The 14,562-nt window shown below is 45.8% G+C and overlaps 1 protein-coding gene across 10 annotated transcripts in view; it reads right to left on the bottom strand.

The window, feature by feature from the left end:
- APBB2 (amyloid beta precursor protein binding family B member 2) overlaps positions 1-14,562 on the bottom strand; it is a 256,229-nt gene that overhangs the window by 86,365 nt on the left and 155,302 nt on the right. For 7 of the 10 annotated variants that reach the window (XM_014455588.2, XM_023753627.1, XM_014455591.2 and 4 more), the window contains one exon: positions 5,882-6,090. In XM_014455588.2, coding sequence (XP_014311074.1) covers positions 5,882-6,090 — 209 coding nt within the window. The remainder of the gene's footprint in view (positions 1-5,881; positions 6,091-14,562) is intronic. The other 3 variants (XM_006088476.3, XM_006088480.3, XM_006088481.3) reach the window with 1 other exon arrangement.

Raw genomic sequence — 14,562 nt, 5'->3', positions numbered from 1 at the left:
ACAATAAGAAGCAAACACCGCCCATACCTTTTGCTCACAACATTAATACAATTTTTTAAAACCACTCAAAGCAGAAGGAGCCACGTTCCAATATCCCGAGTGCTGAAAGACGCACTTCTCTAACTCTGCAGGACTCTGCAAGGGCAAAGCCATTGCAAACTTAGATCCGTGAGCCCTCTCGGACGCGTGGTGTCTTTGTTGCTTTCTTTGTGGACTAGGCACCTGAACTTCAGTTTTTCAGAACAAATTAGAACTTGGGCCACTGTATTTATTTTTAAAATAAACTCTTTTTATTGAATAAAAGAGTATGAATGCTGCCAGTCTGTTACCTCTCTCCTACTCCATCCCCCAAAGCTGTGTTCAGCTTTCACTGAGGAGAAAATGAATAATGCAGGAGGGTCTCTAGGGGTTAGCTGAGGGTACCCGGGAGCCCCTGGCATGGGTAGGCTCTTGTGCATGTGTGTTTTCCCGGGGAGATGATCCCCAATTTTTCTTATATTTCCAGAGGGGCCAGAGACCAAAAAAGGTTTAGAGTCACTGTTGTAGGGGTATCGAGTAGAAAATAAAATTTCAAGCTAAAATTTCTTTTTTCAAAAGGAAACTAGTTCTATTTAGCTCCACATCATCATCCAAAAGGAAACTAGTTCTATTTAGCTCCACATCATCATCCTTGTTTACATGTGAGCCATCTTTGGTGTTCACTTAAGTCAAATTTGAAAGAGGATATCAGAACATGAATTAGGAAGATTAAGATAATTGTGTTTTTGCAGAGAAATTTTTTCTTAAAAGGGTGTATGTCTGACAAAAGAAATCTGAAATTGCTACTTATACTTAAGAGATACTCTGTAGGGACTGGGGAGGGTGAACGAAGAGTATTTTTTAAAAACAAGTATTTAGAAAAACCTTCAGCATTCAATAAGAAGTTCTCTGTAGGTGTGTTTAAAAATGTTTTATGTATTTACTCTTTGGACGAAAGGGTCCCTGTAAAGTAAAAGTAGATTACAGTCCTAAAACTACATGAATCTAGCTCTCACGCTACGAAGACATGAGTCAGCTGGCAAGCTTCCAACAATCACCCTTTACAGATTTAAATAAACATAGGTCTTATACAGTGATTTTGCAAAAAAACTTAAAATAACATGGGTACTACTCAAGAAACCCTTTCACACAAAAATCAAGTAAGGAAAAATAGAAACTGACATTTTATGCTACGATTAGGTCAAAGACCTTTTTTTCCCTTCTGTATTTAAAAATAGTCATTAAAAAATTTTTTTTCTCTTCAATAAGTGACCATAATTTCTTTTTCTTTAAATTAAGGACAATGGAATTCAACAACAATTTGTTTTAAATTTTCAGAACCACTTATTCTATTCATCTAATTTTTTTAAATTAAGGGGAGAGAATACAATATTGTAGCTAATACATTTTTTAAAAAGATATTTTTATTGATTTCAGAGAGGAAGGGAGAGGGAAAGAGAGAGAGAAACATCAATGATGAGAGAGAATCATTGATCGGCTGCCTCCTGCACGCCCCCCTACTGGGGATCGAGCCCGCAACCTGGGCATGTGCCCTTGACTGGAATCGAACCTGGGACCCTTTAGTCCACAGGCCGACGCTCTTTCCACTGAGCCAAACCAGCTAGGGCAGCTAATACATTTGTTAAAAAATAAAACAACCCAACAGAGATTCTTTGGTTCTATAGGAAGTCTGCAGCCGCCCCAGCCTGTAGTCTGGATGGTGGGAGTGAGATATGAAAGGAGAGAAGAGACAAAGAGAAAGCCAAAGAAGAAAAGGCAGGTGGGGGGCAAAGTCACAGCACGAAGACAGGGAGACAGGGTAGTAAGGAAGAACAGAGACCGTCTTCCATGAGCGACAATGGCCCGGTTGATCATCTCTCGGGCAGCACAGCGAGTGATGGTCTGGCGTTAGAGTTACAGCTGGGGACATTCTCCCGGTGCCTGTCCTGACCTTGCCCAGGGTCAGCGCTTCTGACCCTGATTACGGTGATTGTGCTCCATTCTTGGTTCTCGGACAGCCCTGGGGCCTTAGCTCCTCAGAGACAGTGTGTCGGGGGGACTGACCCAGCGCCTGGAGCATGACACCTTCATGACCACACAGCAGACGCTGTGTGAGGATGAGCCCACTGAAGGAATTCAGTTCTCTAACCTTGCCCATGGAGAGCTTTCTTCTTCCGGATTTCTCTTCTGAGATCTTGGAAAGCAATTCCACAACTCAAACAAAACCCTACTTTCTCCTCCATTCTCTCTGCTGAAGGAACTGGGAAGCACCTTCGGGTTGGAAAGAGTGTAAGGAAGACTTGCCTAAGGGCCATTAGTTATCCATAAAAATATTTTGTGTGGCTCCCTCTTCTAAAAGTCAACATCTAAGTGAATTGGAACTGGGTGGGGGCGGGGGGGGGATGATCACGGGCCAAATTTCAGCAGCAAAAGCTTCCTGGCCAGTTTATAAACGTTCGAAAATACTGCTGGCACGTGCAGAGGAAACATTATCCGCTGTGCTTAACACTTCTCCAGTCAGCTCTGGAACGTGATATGTAAAATCGTCAAACTGCAAGGAAGCCGTCGGTCTTAAACTTTTGTGAGGCTTAGTCAACAGATCTGGCACTCACTCTTTTCTAAAAAGCCAGCTCAGAGAAAAGCTGAATAAAATATGCATTTCCAACACAACATCTTACAAGTTTCTTCTCTCCCTTAACATTTCACTTTGTCTCATGTTTCCAAATTAGCTGAAATAGAGTCTACTTAGGGATCAAAGAAATGGTGTCAGAGAAATAATCACGTCTCTTTAACTGTTATTAGGACCTGAGGTAATGTTATCGGGAGAAAGTCATTTTCTAGAAGGTTCTGCATATGACACAGCCCTCATTTGGGGGAGGGGAAGAGATTCCAGGCTCCCCAAGACCCTCACATACAGTGCAGTGAAGCTTGGGACAAGGGAGACCTTCATTCGAGCTTGACTCTACCGGGGACCAGGTGTGTGATCTTGAGCAAGCTCCTTCCCCTCCCTGTGTCTCAGGGCTGTCAAATGTGAAACGGGGGTGACAACTCTAGTGCCAGGTGCATAGGGCTTTATGAGGAGTAAGGAGATAAGGCCTGAGCCTGGCCCTGTAAGCACGCAATCATCCTTATTGCCTCTGATTTAATATCCGTTGCGGCATCTGCACGCCCTGGGTATGGGACAGGCTGGGTCTTTCCCCCGGTGCTCCGCTTGTTCTCTCTACCTTTGCCCCTATGATTTTAATTCATTGGCTTTTATTTTATTTATTTTTTAATCCTTTATTGTTTAAAGTGTTACATATGTCTCCTTTTAGTTTATTGGCTTTTAAGTCTACTTGGTTCTTTGACATATTGGGTGGCCTTATTATGTCCAGGAAAAACATGCATGAAGCAAACTATGGAAAGGTTGGTCTGAAGAACACCTATCCCATTGGCCTATGAAAATGCTGGATAGGAATCACCCTTCCTCTGAAACTTCAAAAACTACACATCCATTATTAGCAAAGTTCCTTGGAAGAATGAGATTTTGTCAAAAACAAGGGGGTGGTTAGCAACAGAAGAGAGGAATGGAAGCAACAGCGAGGGGCAAATTTACTCAGTCCTGGGCAGAGCACAGGCCCTGGGGCCAGAGGACCGGATGAACGCCCACCCCAACACCAGTTGCCTGCTTACTCCGGTAAGTGAGCCTCAGCTACCTCTTTTCTTTAATAGGGAACGTGATGGCGGTCTTCCCTGCCACACGCAGAGTCTTGAAGGAACAAATGAAATGACATCCTGAAATATCCTGAAAGCCACAAGAAGTCATAAATAGCAGCAGAGGCTGAGCCATGAGGGTGTGAGGGAAACCCTGTACTCTCAGAGGGAGGCGGGAGGGCCAGGGGAAGGGACTCCTAACCCGAGGATGGGAAGAAGGAAGCAGGCATGGAGAGGGGGAAGAAGAGGCAAAAGTGGGCATCAGAAAAAGGCTCAGGGGTGAGAGGTGGACTTGCTACCTGACACTGGCCCCCAGGGCCAGCTGCCCACCTGTGCTGCATTCTTCCCAAAACAAGGAGTGAAAGTCTACTATAGTCACTGAAGAAATAAAAATCCGAGACCACAGAAACTGTGGGTGCCCTCCTGGACACCACCACACCCACATCCTGGCCCCAGGAGGCGAGCTTTAGAAGGATTTCATTTCTCCCACATACAGAGGACAAGGGAGTTACTGAACACAAATGGGAACTCAAAGATACTCTAATCTCCTCCCCTCTGGGTCCATGAGAAAGCAGAGCAGGCTGAACCCCCAAAGCCAAGGGAGAGGAGTGAGAAGCACTCGGGCCTGTAATTCAGGAGAATTTAGGAAGTCCAAGTTCTACACCCAGTATTGCTGCTGGTCACTGACCTCTCTGTGCCTCAGTTTCCCTGTGTCCGATGTATGGATACTGGTGTCAAATGGCCCCTTCCCACCCTGGCATTGTCTGGCTATCGGGCACTTCTCATTGGTGAGGATGGTTGAAGGGTCGCAATAGGGGAACGAAGCCTTGGAATGGAGAAAGACTCTAACAGAGGTGCCAAGAGCAAAGGTGTGTGGGTAAGGAAGAGAGAGGATATCCGTGCCTCAGTGAGAACTGGCTCAGATTCTGGGAGGCCACTCCGTGGTCCAGGGAGAAATGCCAAGAAGCATTTCTGGGATAGGAAGACTCCATGCCAAGCTCTTTGAGCATCAGGGCTGTGTTCGTTCATCTTTACCCCCCAGTGCACCTAACACAAGATGAATAATTGACTGAGTGGAATTTGCTCAGGGAGCAGAAATATGAAGCTTCAATGAAATGTTATCAAAATCGCCCAGTGATAAACAACAAAATCCTACGTGGCTTGGTAACAGCAGGATGTGGTGGGAAGGTAGGTTTTACTGCCTCCCAGAGAAGAGCAAGTAAATAATCAAAGACGTAGAAAACAAGATCTCTTTCTTGTTTCCTACAGGAAGGGTGATAATAGCTGCAAATATATGGAGGAGCTTTGCAGGTAAGAGATGCAGTTCAAATGCCATCCATGTCCCCGAAGTAAAAGAAAATGGGTTATTTAAAAAACAAGATTGTGGTCAGAGAAAAGCAAAAATGTCTCGGTGTCAGTGATCAAACCACTTTTCTTAAAAAAAGAGAAAGAAAAAGCCATTATTTAATTGTGACCTTTTCCAAATGTAATTCTCTTGACTATTTCATTATCAGGATTCACAGAGTGAATAAATACTCTTTATATTAATAAATACCACAATGGAGTTTTTTTAATGTCTCAATTCTTTGTTTAAACATTCAGATTTCTTCCTCAGGGATAGCAAAAATTTATGCTGCTCATTATTTCTAAAATCAGGTCACTTTGGCTAAATAAACATCCTGTTTTTAAAATAGAAATTAAGCATTTAAGGGCTCTCAAGGGTTATTCTTACTGACATCCTCTCCATGCAATCCAATGAACCCAAGGATAATAAGATATGCAGTAATTATAAGACGTCTGGCCAAAAGATGTTCTTCTGTGTGTAAATATTTTATGGAGTCAGCACCACGCAATGGCACCTACAGAGTAAAATATTGCCTCTGGGAGCCCTGGGGAATCTTAACCACTTCTCATTAATCAGCCCCTCTTACTTTGTGTACCTAAAACAGTGTTTCAAGAGATCAAAAGCCATTAAAAAATGAAAACATCCCTGAAAGATGGTATTAACACTATTTACTAAGAGGTAGCATTACTGAGGTTTCAAATGCAACATGCACGATAATCAAAAAGCTTACCTCGAATGACCTGTTGGGGCAGAAGCAATGAGTGTAAAGAGAAATCACCAGTTACATCCACTCTACTAAGTCGTTACAAAGAGACTCCGGTTTACCTCGTTCTCTGGGGTGGGAGATGGCGTTACAGAACTAAGCGAGCCTTTCCTAGATCCCTGAAGGTCCGCTGGGATGGAGACAGGGCGCTCCCACTGTGTCGTTCCTGTTGGTATGTGCCAGTAATAGGTCCCAGCGATGTCACTGACTCTTTTCCAGCCAGGAGGCAAATCCGGGTCGGTCTGAAATGAGTGATCACTCCATACATCTGCTGGGAAATGGAAAAAAAAGAGAGGGTTTTGTTAAAAGAGGAAACAAATTACAGTCTTCCAAGTTTAGTACCAACAGTCAGGAGAATTCCATAGACAGACGTGTCCAGAGCCCAAGAGAGAAGAACCACAGCCATCCAACAGACACAGAGCATGGTAAAAGGGTGATATGGAATAAAACAAGGGAAGAACTGGAAAGGAAGGATGATGTTTGAGAATCTACTAGTATATATGTAAAAGGCTAAAACGCTAAGTGTCTGTCCAGGTAATGACGTCATGCGGCAATGCCCAACTTCCTCTTCCTAGCAAATAGCCTTCTTGCCGTTTCTTCAGCCCAGGAACATGACTTGCTTTATAGTCAGGTGGAAACATTTACACTTTAACCAAATGTCTGTGAAGCGTTTTCCTGCGCCTCATCTCATTTGATCCTCACAGAAGTCCTGGAGTAGGTAGATAGGAGACTCGGTGGAATCCTATTTTCTTTCCATTAGCTGGAAAATGGAGGCTTAGAAAACTTAGAAACTTGACTTGACTAAAAAGAAGAAATGGTGAACCTTGAAAATGACTTCAGGTTTTCTCACTGTGCAGAATATAGTCAAACATGGCTGCAGTTAAACATTTTACCCTTTGTTCTCCCTGCGTGATCTACAATAATAATCCGCTTCATGCTGATATTTACTGCTGTGTTGCTGACAATTACCTGCAAGAGAAGTTGGGATGCTTCACTGGGCTGGAAAAAGTTTAGCTACATTAGAAAGTAGGTCTAATTAAGCAAGTTTATTCTATATCTATAAAAGGCTAAGTTGACTCGCGCATGCGCAATACATATAAAGCTCTTGCTGGCGCCAATCGCACATGTGTGTTTCCATCTGTCATTGTTGATTGTGAATTTGGTTGACACTTCTATTATAGCAAAAGGGCGAATAATGATATTAAAATATTTCTTCTAATTAATTTCCTTTTAATGTGCACGAATTCATGCACTAGGCCACTAGTCCTATATAATAAAAGCCTAATATGCAAATTGTTCAACCAGGACTTCGACCACTCACTATGACATGTGCTGACCACCAGGGGGCAGCGTGGAACATGGTGGGCATCAGCGACACAGTGCTGGCAGCGGGCAGCAGTGGAGGTGCCGCTGGCCCCGATGGGCCCTGACGAGAGCGGGACCACAGCAGGTTGGTGCAACAGGTGAGCAGGCAAGGCCAGGCCAAGGCAGGTGTGAGCGGGGGCCTGATCACCCTGCCAATTGCCCTGTAGACGGCAACCAGCTGCTGGCAGGCCCTGCTTGCCCAATTGGGGCCAGGCCCTGGGCTGGGATGGGAAACAGGGTGGGTGGCGATGGCCAACCTCCCACATTGCCTGGGCATGGGCTGCAATGGAGGTGCAGTGAGAATGCGGGGTGTCCACCAAGCTCGCTCTCACTCCTCCTGCTACCCTCCCCTGGGACACCAGGGCTCACGAGCCAAGAAGTCCCCGCACTTAGGTGCCAGGCGCTCGTGAGGAGGCCGCCCTGCACCCATGTGACCTCTTCTGAGTGAGCCGGGCTGCAGCCACTGGGACCGCAGGGGCTCCCCATGGGTTCGCGCAGGAGCCGGTCTGCGAGGCTGGCTAGGAGAGAGCACACTGCCCATCTGGTTTCTGTGTGGCACTGCTGGGTGGCCCAGAGGCCCACGCTGCGCCCCAGCCCATGGCGTCTGGCCGCACTCACTGCATCTCCGTGTGGGGACTCAGGCGCCATGACTCAGGCAGAGGGGGACACGCGGGGGGCCCAGAGGTCAGCTGGGACCTGCCCTTCCATTCCAGATGCTTGTGCTTCGAATGCCGGCCAGGCCTAGGGACTGCACCCATGCATGAATTTCATGCACTGAGCCTCTAGTATTTATATAAAGGATCCACTCACTATCAAGTTATCCAACACCTCCAAGAATCCTATGATCAAATCAAGGCTCTATTTGTTGTTAGGTGCCGTTTAGTCGGCTCTGACTCCTGGCGGCCCTGTGACTGAGTGATGTCCACAGTGTCCTGTCCTCAACAGCTCTGCTCAGCTCCTGTAGACACAGACTTGTGACTTCTTTCATGAAGTCACTCCATATTTGGACTTCCTCTTTTCCTGCTGCCTTCTATTCTTCCAGCATGATTGTCTTTTCTAAAGAGCCCTCCCTTCTCATGATGCGCCCAAAGCAGGACAGCTTCAGTTTTGTCATTTGTGCCTCCCGCGATGTTTCAGGCTTACCTTGCTCCATTATCCAGACTTAACTACCTAGGTGAAATGTACAAGTTATGCACAAAATCTATTGAATTCATTTATAAATTATTAGTAAGATTTACTGCCTGATATTCTATAACATTCCCAGCAATGAGTACAACTTTTATTTTCTTTTAACCACTTTCTATAAATGGATACTGTATTTCTACCTTTTAATAACTCCTCCCATTTGATATAAATATATGCACAATAACAATGTTTTTTATAAAACTCTAGAACTCTAAATTGCATAAAGAAGACTCTCAAGGAAGATGGCCTGGGAAAGCTTTGATATTCAGGAAGGGACCAGGCTGACTATAAAACCAGGCCAGTAATATACATATATAAAGTCACATGGGTGTGAAATACGACAGAGAATGGTGGGGACTGTGGCAAACTGGCAAGCATGTGCAAAGTCCAAACGCGTTCAAATTCAAGAAATTATTTTTAAACACTGTAGGGGAGGTGGTAAATAAAATAAATCAGCCATTCCCTGGCCTATGTGAATATTTTATAAGTTTACTAAATAGCTATTTGCTTTTTGAAAATCTCATTCTTGACTTTTTTTTTTGAGTTGAATCTGAAATGGATTAAAGTGCTAGAGAAGACAGGAGAGGGAAGAGGAAAAGAATAAGAAATTCACAGAGGCAGAGGCACAATGGAGGAATCACAGGCAGCCCATCACTGCAGGCGGGTAGAAAAACTTAAGAAAGTTGAGCTCTGAATCTGGGGATCACTTTATTCTAAGGATCAGGTCCTTTTCTCGGTGGCCATTCAGAAAAGGCTGGAGTGCAATGCAAATGAGAAAGCCTGTGGGCCTTGCTCTGTGCAAATGTCACTGCATCACGTGGGCAGGCGGCGCGGAGGCTGCTACAACCACCACAGGAAAGAAAGAAGCGAAACAAAGAGGTTGATTAAGACTATGGGCACAGATGTACATTCATGAGGCTGTTTGGATCCCAGCATTCACTTTCTCATTTAAATCTGCCAGAGGCAAAACTGCCACTTGTCTCAAATTATGATGGAACTTCCCCTCCCCCTGCAGGAAATTAAGCATGATTAAATAATTTCAAGTTACCCAAAGTCCAAACAAACATGTGCATAAACTCCTTTGTCCTGTGTTGGTTTTAGGAGGTTGTTTCTGCAGTTACATTGTTTTCAGCATCGCAACTGAGACAGGACCGGTAAATATATGGGTCTGGGGACCGTGGGAAAAACGATCAAGCGTGTTCCCCTGTCCCATTCCAGTGGCTCCAAGACAAGCTCTGGGGCTAGAAACTGAAAGGACATAAAGAGGCTACTCGTTACCACTTCTGGGGTTTCTTAGGTCTGTTGGTCTGCATTTACACATTTATCCTAGCTTCCTCTACAGCTGGGGCATTAGCATAGCTGGAGAATAGCTACAGACAGAGCACTAGCACAATATGAAATTACTAGAGGCCCAGTGCACAAAATTTGTGCATGAGTATGGTCCCTAGGCCTGGCTAGCGATCAGGGACGATTGGGGCCTTCTGGATGCCAGCCGGGGACTTCCTTTCCTGGCTGCTGGCTGCCGGCCAGGGCCTTCCTTTGTTCCGAGCCACCCCCTGGTGGCCAAAGCACGTCATAGTGAATGATGGAACCCCCGGTCTCCCGGTTGAACTCCTGAGGGGACACTTTGCATATTAGCCTTTTATATAGATAGATGTCAGACTAAGGACAGAGACCAAGGTCAATGGTCTTCAGGTTTGGCTGTGTGAGGAGATACCTCAAGGGCAAAATGAAAGGAATTGTGGGTTGCAGGGCAGGAACTAAGTGGGCTGTTCTGTCTTTAACCAGACCCACTTATATTTGTTTTATATTCTGAGTTTCTGCTGAGATTCCATTGGAATAAAGAAAGGGGGGGGGAGTGATTCTGTTGGTAAAAATTGATGATGGTGAAATGATGATGATCGAGGAAGTAAGGTGGGCACATCTACAGTATTGTTAACAGTTCCAGAACCACTTATGGAATTCCTTCCACATCATCCCACACTGGCTGTAAGGGGCTGCAAGCCCTATGAGGGCAAGTAGACCTCATGCTGGTCTTGTTCACCATCATATTCCCAAGAACTAGCACAGCAGGTATTCACTAACATTGAGTTGGATGAATGGTGAATGGATAAACGGATGGATACATAAATGAATGGATGGGAAGCAGAAGGAATAAAGAAGAAGGGAGAAATGAATGAATGAAGTCCTTGAGTAATGGGGATTTGGAACTTGGCACTTAACGAAAGAGGGATTCTGAGGAAATAAGTTCTGTGCAAGTTCACCAAAGGGAGCAACTCCCCAACCCACAGGGATGCTAGTTTCTGGTTAGAGCGATGTCTCCTTCCCTGGATGGTGCACGTGAATGTTCTTATGTATAAAAAGAAATGTTATAGGAAATTTTGGGAAGAATTCTGGGCTGGAAGTCAACAGACTTTGAGCTGAGAATTCTGGGCTGGAAGTCAAGAGACTTTGAACTGAGATTTTGTTTGTTTCTTTCTTTTTTAATATATTTTTATTGATTTCAGAGAGTAAAGGAGAGGGAGAGAGAGACAGAAACATCAATGATGAGAGAGAATCACTGACCGGCTGCTTCCTGCACAACCCACACTAGGGATCGAGCCCGAAACCCAGACATGTGCCCTGACCGGGAATAGAACCGTGACCTCCTGGTTCATAGGTCAATGCTCAACCACTGAGCCACGCTGGCTGGTTTTTTGTTTTGTTTTGTTTTTTTATCGATATATTCAACAAGGAAAAACACAAAACATGTCTTCTGGGGCACCACGGCCCTATTATACCTCATTGTGTTTCATCGTCATAGCCCCAATTTGTTTTGTAGTTCTTTTCCTACATAAAATAATGCATATATTTAAATAAGTACCTGGGACCTTATTTAATGGACCAGTAGTTTTCAGTTGTTACCAAACTGGGGAGGAAGACAGTGGTGCAGGGAGGTGGAATTCCAGGTCCTTCCAGAGCCTTTCAAACACAACCGCACCATTTTTCTCTATGAGGGCTCTCAGTTTTACATATTGATCTTGTATGTATCATTTTCCTTGAAAACAGGGGTCAGTTGTTTTAAAGAATTTTATTGCTTAAAATAAAGCTAGACACCATACCCAAGGCAAGAGAACAGCGGGCCCAGCCATCTAAACACCAAGAAACTGCTTCTGTCATAAGATTGTTCAAAATACTGCAGAGCAGCTTAAGTGGCTGCCCTCAGATGGACACCACAGTGGAGAGGGCATGCAGGAGGGCACGCGGGCTGCAGCAAAACAGGAAAGTCTGCAAATACCAGGTTATCAGAGGAGAAAGTTCCAACTCCTTTTGATTCTCAGAAAATTACGTAGGTTTTGCTGAAGAAAAAGCAAGGAGCTGATGCCATGGAAAGGAAATGGTAGCTGGATTTCACTTTTTCAAAGACCCGAGAAAAATCAGTATGGACAGCTCGGGGGCCGTGAGAAGGTGAATGAATAAATAGGGGGAGAAACAACAGAAAAATATCACAATGGCTGCAATGCTGAGCCATGAGCCCAGCCAGCTGACCTGACCAAGGTCACAAAGCTGGTAAGTGATGGCACCAAGATTCACTCCAGGAGGCTGGCCCCTGAACCACTCAAGTCCGATGAGGGCACTTCCAATGCAGGCTTCCCCCAGGCTCTTCCTTTTGGGGCCTCCCTCCCTAATCTGCCTCCAGTGAATCGGGCAGCTGCTCCAGCTGCCCACACATCTGGGCTCACCCATCAGAGGCCTTGGGATCACACTCCCCCTCAGGCAGCTGCAGAGGCTGGGAGCCCCCTACTTCCCCTCCTATCTGTCCCGAGGATCTTGCCCGTAAGCTGCTTAACGGTCTCCTGTCTTCACTGCAACGCTAAAGGCGAAGTCACGGGCTGACAGGTGGACGAGGGACGAGAAGCGGAACTCGGGAGGTGCCCTTTCAATGTGGCTCTGTGGTCCTTCATTGTTCGCAGTTTTGTTCCTTCCTGAGGGAACAGGAAGCAGGGCCTGGAAGTCAGCGTGTAAAAATAGCAAGGCTGAGAGCCCCAGAAAGCCCCTCTCCTGCTGGGAGCCTCTTGGGCCAAAAGCCTCGCTTGGCTCCTGGGAACAAGGAGCCCATCTGTGAGCGGCAAGACCTGCCCCCTGCAGCCACCTCTGGCGCCTGTGCCACTGGCCTGGCTCCACCCCTGTCTTTGCAGGGACCTGCTCCCCTCCCGCCTCCCCAGGGGGGCCTGTGTGTGAGGCAAACCAGCTTCTAATCATCCTCTCTGCTGGGCTCACTTGCAGGAATCCAAGGGTCAAATGAAAACAAATTAGCATCTACCAGCAGCAGCTGGAAAATTCCTCACCTCCTGGAGGCCAAGGCAGGAGGAATGGGTGAGCCGGGATTCTGAACTTGGCCAGATCTGCAGACCTTTCCCTCGGGTCCTCAGATGGCAGTCTCTCCCTTCCTCACCGTGTGTACCCAGTGCCTTCGGTGTGCAGGGCATGGGGAGGGGTGGGGAGGAAGAGGAGATGGAGTGATTCATTCAGCAACCATTTCCTATCTGCTCTGTGCCAGGCATTGCTTTAGGCCTGGAGATACAGAGGTTCATCAGATAGGCCCAGGTCAGGCGTCAGGGACCCCGGGCCATGGTTCTCAAGCAGCAGAGTCACCCGGAGAACCTGCTAGAGCGGAGGTCACTGGGTGCCACCCCAGCGTTTCTGACTCAGTGGGTCTGAGGATTCGCAGTTCTAACAGCTCCCTGGTGCTGCAGATTTCATGCTACTGGTTTCGGAACCACACTTTCAAGAACCACTGGCCTGGAAAAACAGAAAAGGTAATCATCCCTTTCCAGCAAACTCCACCTAACTACTGGCTCCATAAAGGAAAGCATGTGAATATATATTCAGTCATTCATTCATCCACCCACTTTTCATTCATTCATTCTTTCGTATTGAGGGCCTTCTATAAACGCCAAGCACTGTTCTAGAAGCTGTGAACATGGTAATGAGTAAAAGGCAAGTTAGGAAATGTGATCAATTGTGCCTGGGGACAGGGTGGCCTATTTGGACAGGATGGTGGGGGAAGGTCTCTGAGGAATAAACTAGAGGGGTGAGCCTGGGGAAGAGGCAAGAGAACAGCATTCCCAGCAGAGGGAACAGACAGTGCAAAGACCATGTGGCAGGAAAGAGCTTGTCGTGTCGTTATAATGGAGAAGTCATCGTTAAGGCCACCAGGGCTAAGAATTCACTCTCTGTGCAAAGGAAAACTCTGGAAGGTCTTGTGTGATCTGTGTCTTCAAAATCAGAAGGGTCATTTGCACAACGCTCCCATTCTTGGAGAAGAGGAGACTGTCTCTTCCAAAGTCTTAGTTGCAGCTGCTGCTACTCTTTTAAGCAATGTTATTCCCGAGGGATCCAGATACTCTAATCCAAACCATTTGAATTTGGCTTTAAAACTCTTTCTGATCATCTGGTGGTCTGCTTCCATTGCCTCTCTCTTCTCTCTTTCTCCCCCCTTTTTCCCTCCTTCCCTCCCTCTCTACTCCCCTCCCTCTCTCCATCCCTCCCTCTTTTTAGTTCCTTTATTTTTACTGGACTCAGAACTTCAGAATACAGCAAACAAGACTTTTATTTCCTCCAGCTTCATTACCAACCTTTGAAGATAGCAGCACAGAGCCCAGACTCGAGGTCTAGATCGTTAATTATGTATTTGCTGAGGGTTCCGAGCAGCACACAGAGACTGCCTAGAATTGATGCAAAACTGTCCTCAGCCAGAGACTGGCAAACCCAAGGACTATGGGAATCCTGCCCCACCAGCTGCCAAAAACAGTTTTGGGGCCTCATCTACTTCTTCAGATGTATTTGCAAGGCATCACTGAGACCCTGAAATGTCTATCCCAGCCTTAGGAAAAACACACGCTGTACTCAACCGAGCTTTCCCGGGGTAGCATTCTTTTAACAGCTACAATAAAACTCCTAACAGTTTTGGGAGTGTTAATTTCATAACACCTTTCCCCATATTCTTCTTTAAAAAAAAATTAAGGTATCTGAGTGTCCTTCAAATAGGGAGCTATTTATAGCGGAGGATTTTTCTGTTAGAGATTTTGGAGTAAATATTCTAAGGACTCATTATTTAAATGGGCCTTGCATTTGGGCCTGGCAACACTACATACTTTGTATCTTTTTATCAAGTATTTTGGCATAAGGTCCGCACAGAATTTCTTCATTT

This window comes from Myotis lucifugus, unplaced genomic scaffold, assembly GCF_000147115.1.
Source record: "Myotis lucifugus unplaced genomic scaffold, Myoluc2.0 scaffold_48, whole genome shotgun sequence".
In the NCBI taxonomy this organism is placed as follows: Eukaryota; Metazoa; Chordata; class Mammalia; order Chiroptera; family Vespertilionidae; genus Myotis; species Myotis lucifugus.
Note: the sequence above shows the minus strand (reverse complement) of the source record. Positions and strands in the feature narration are given on the sequence as shown.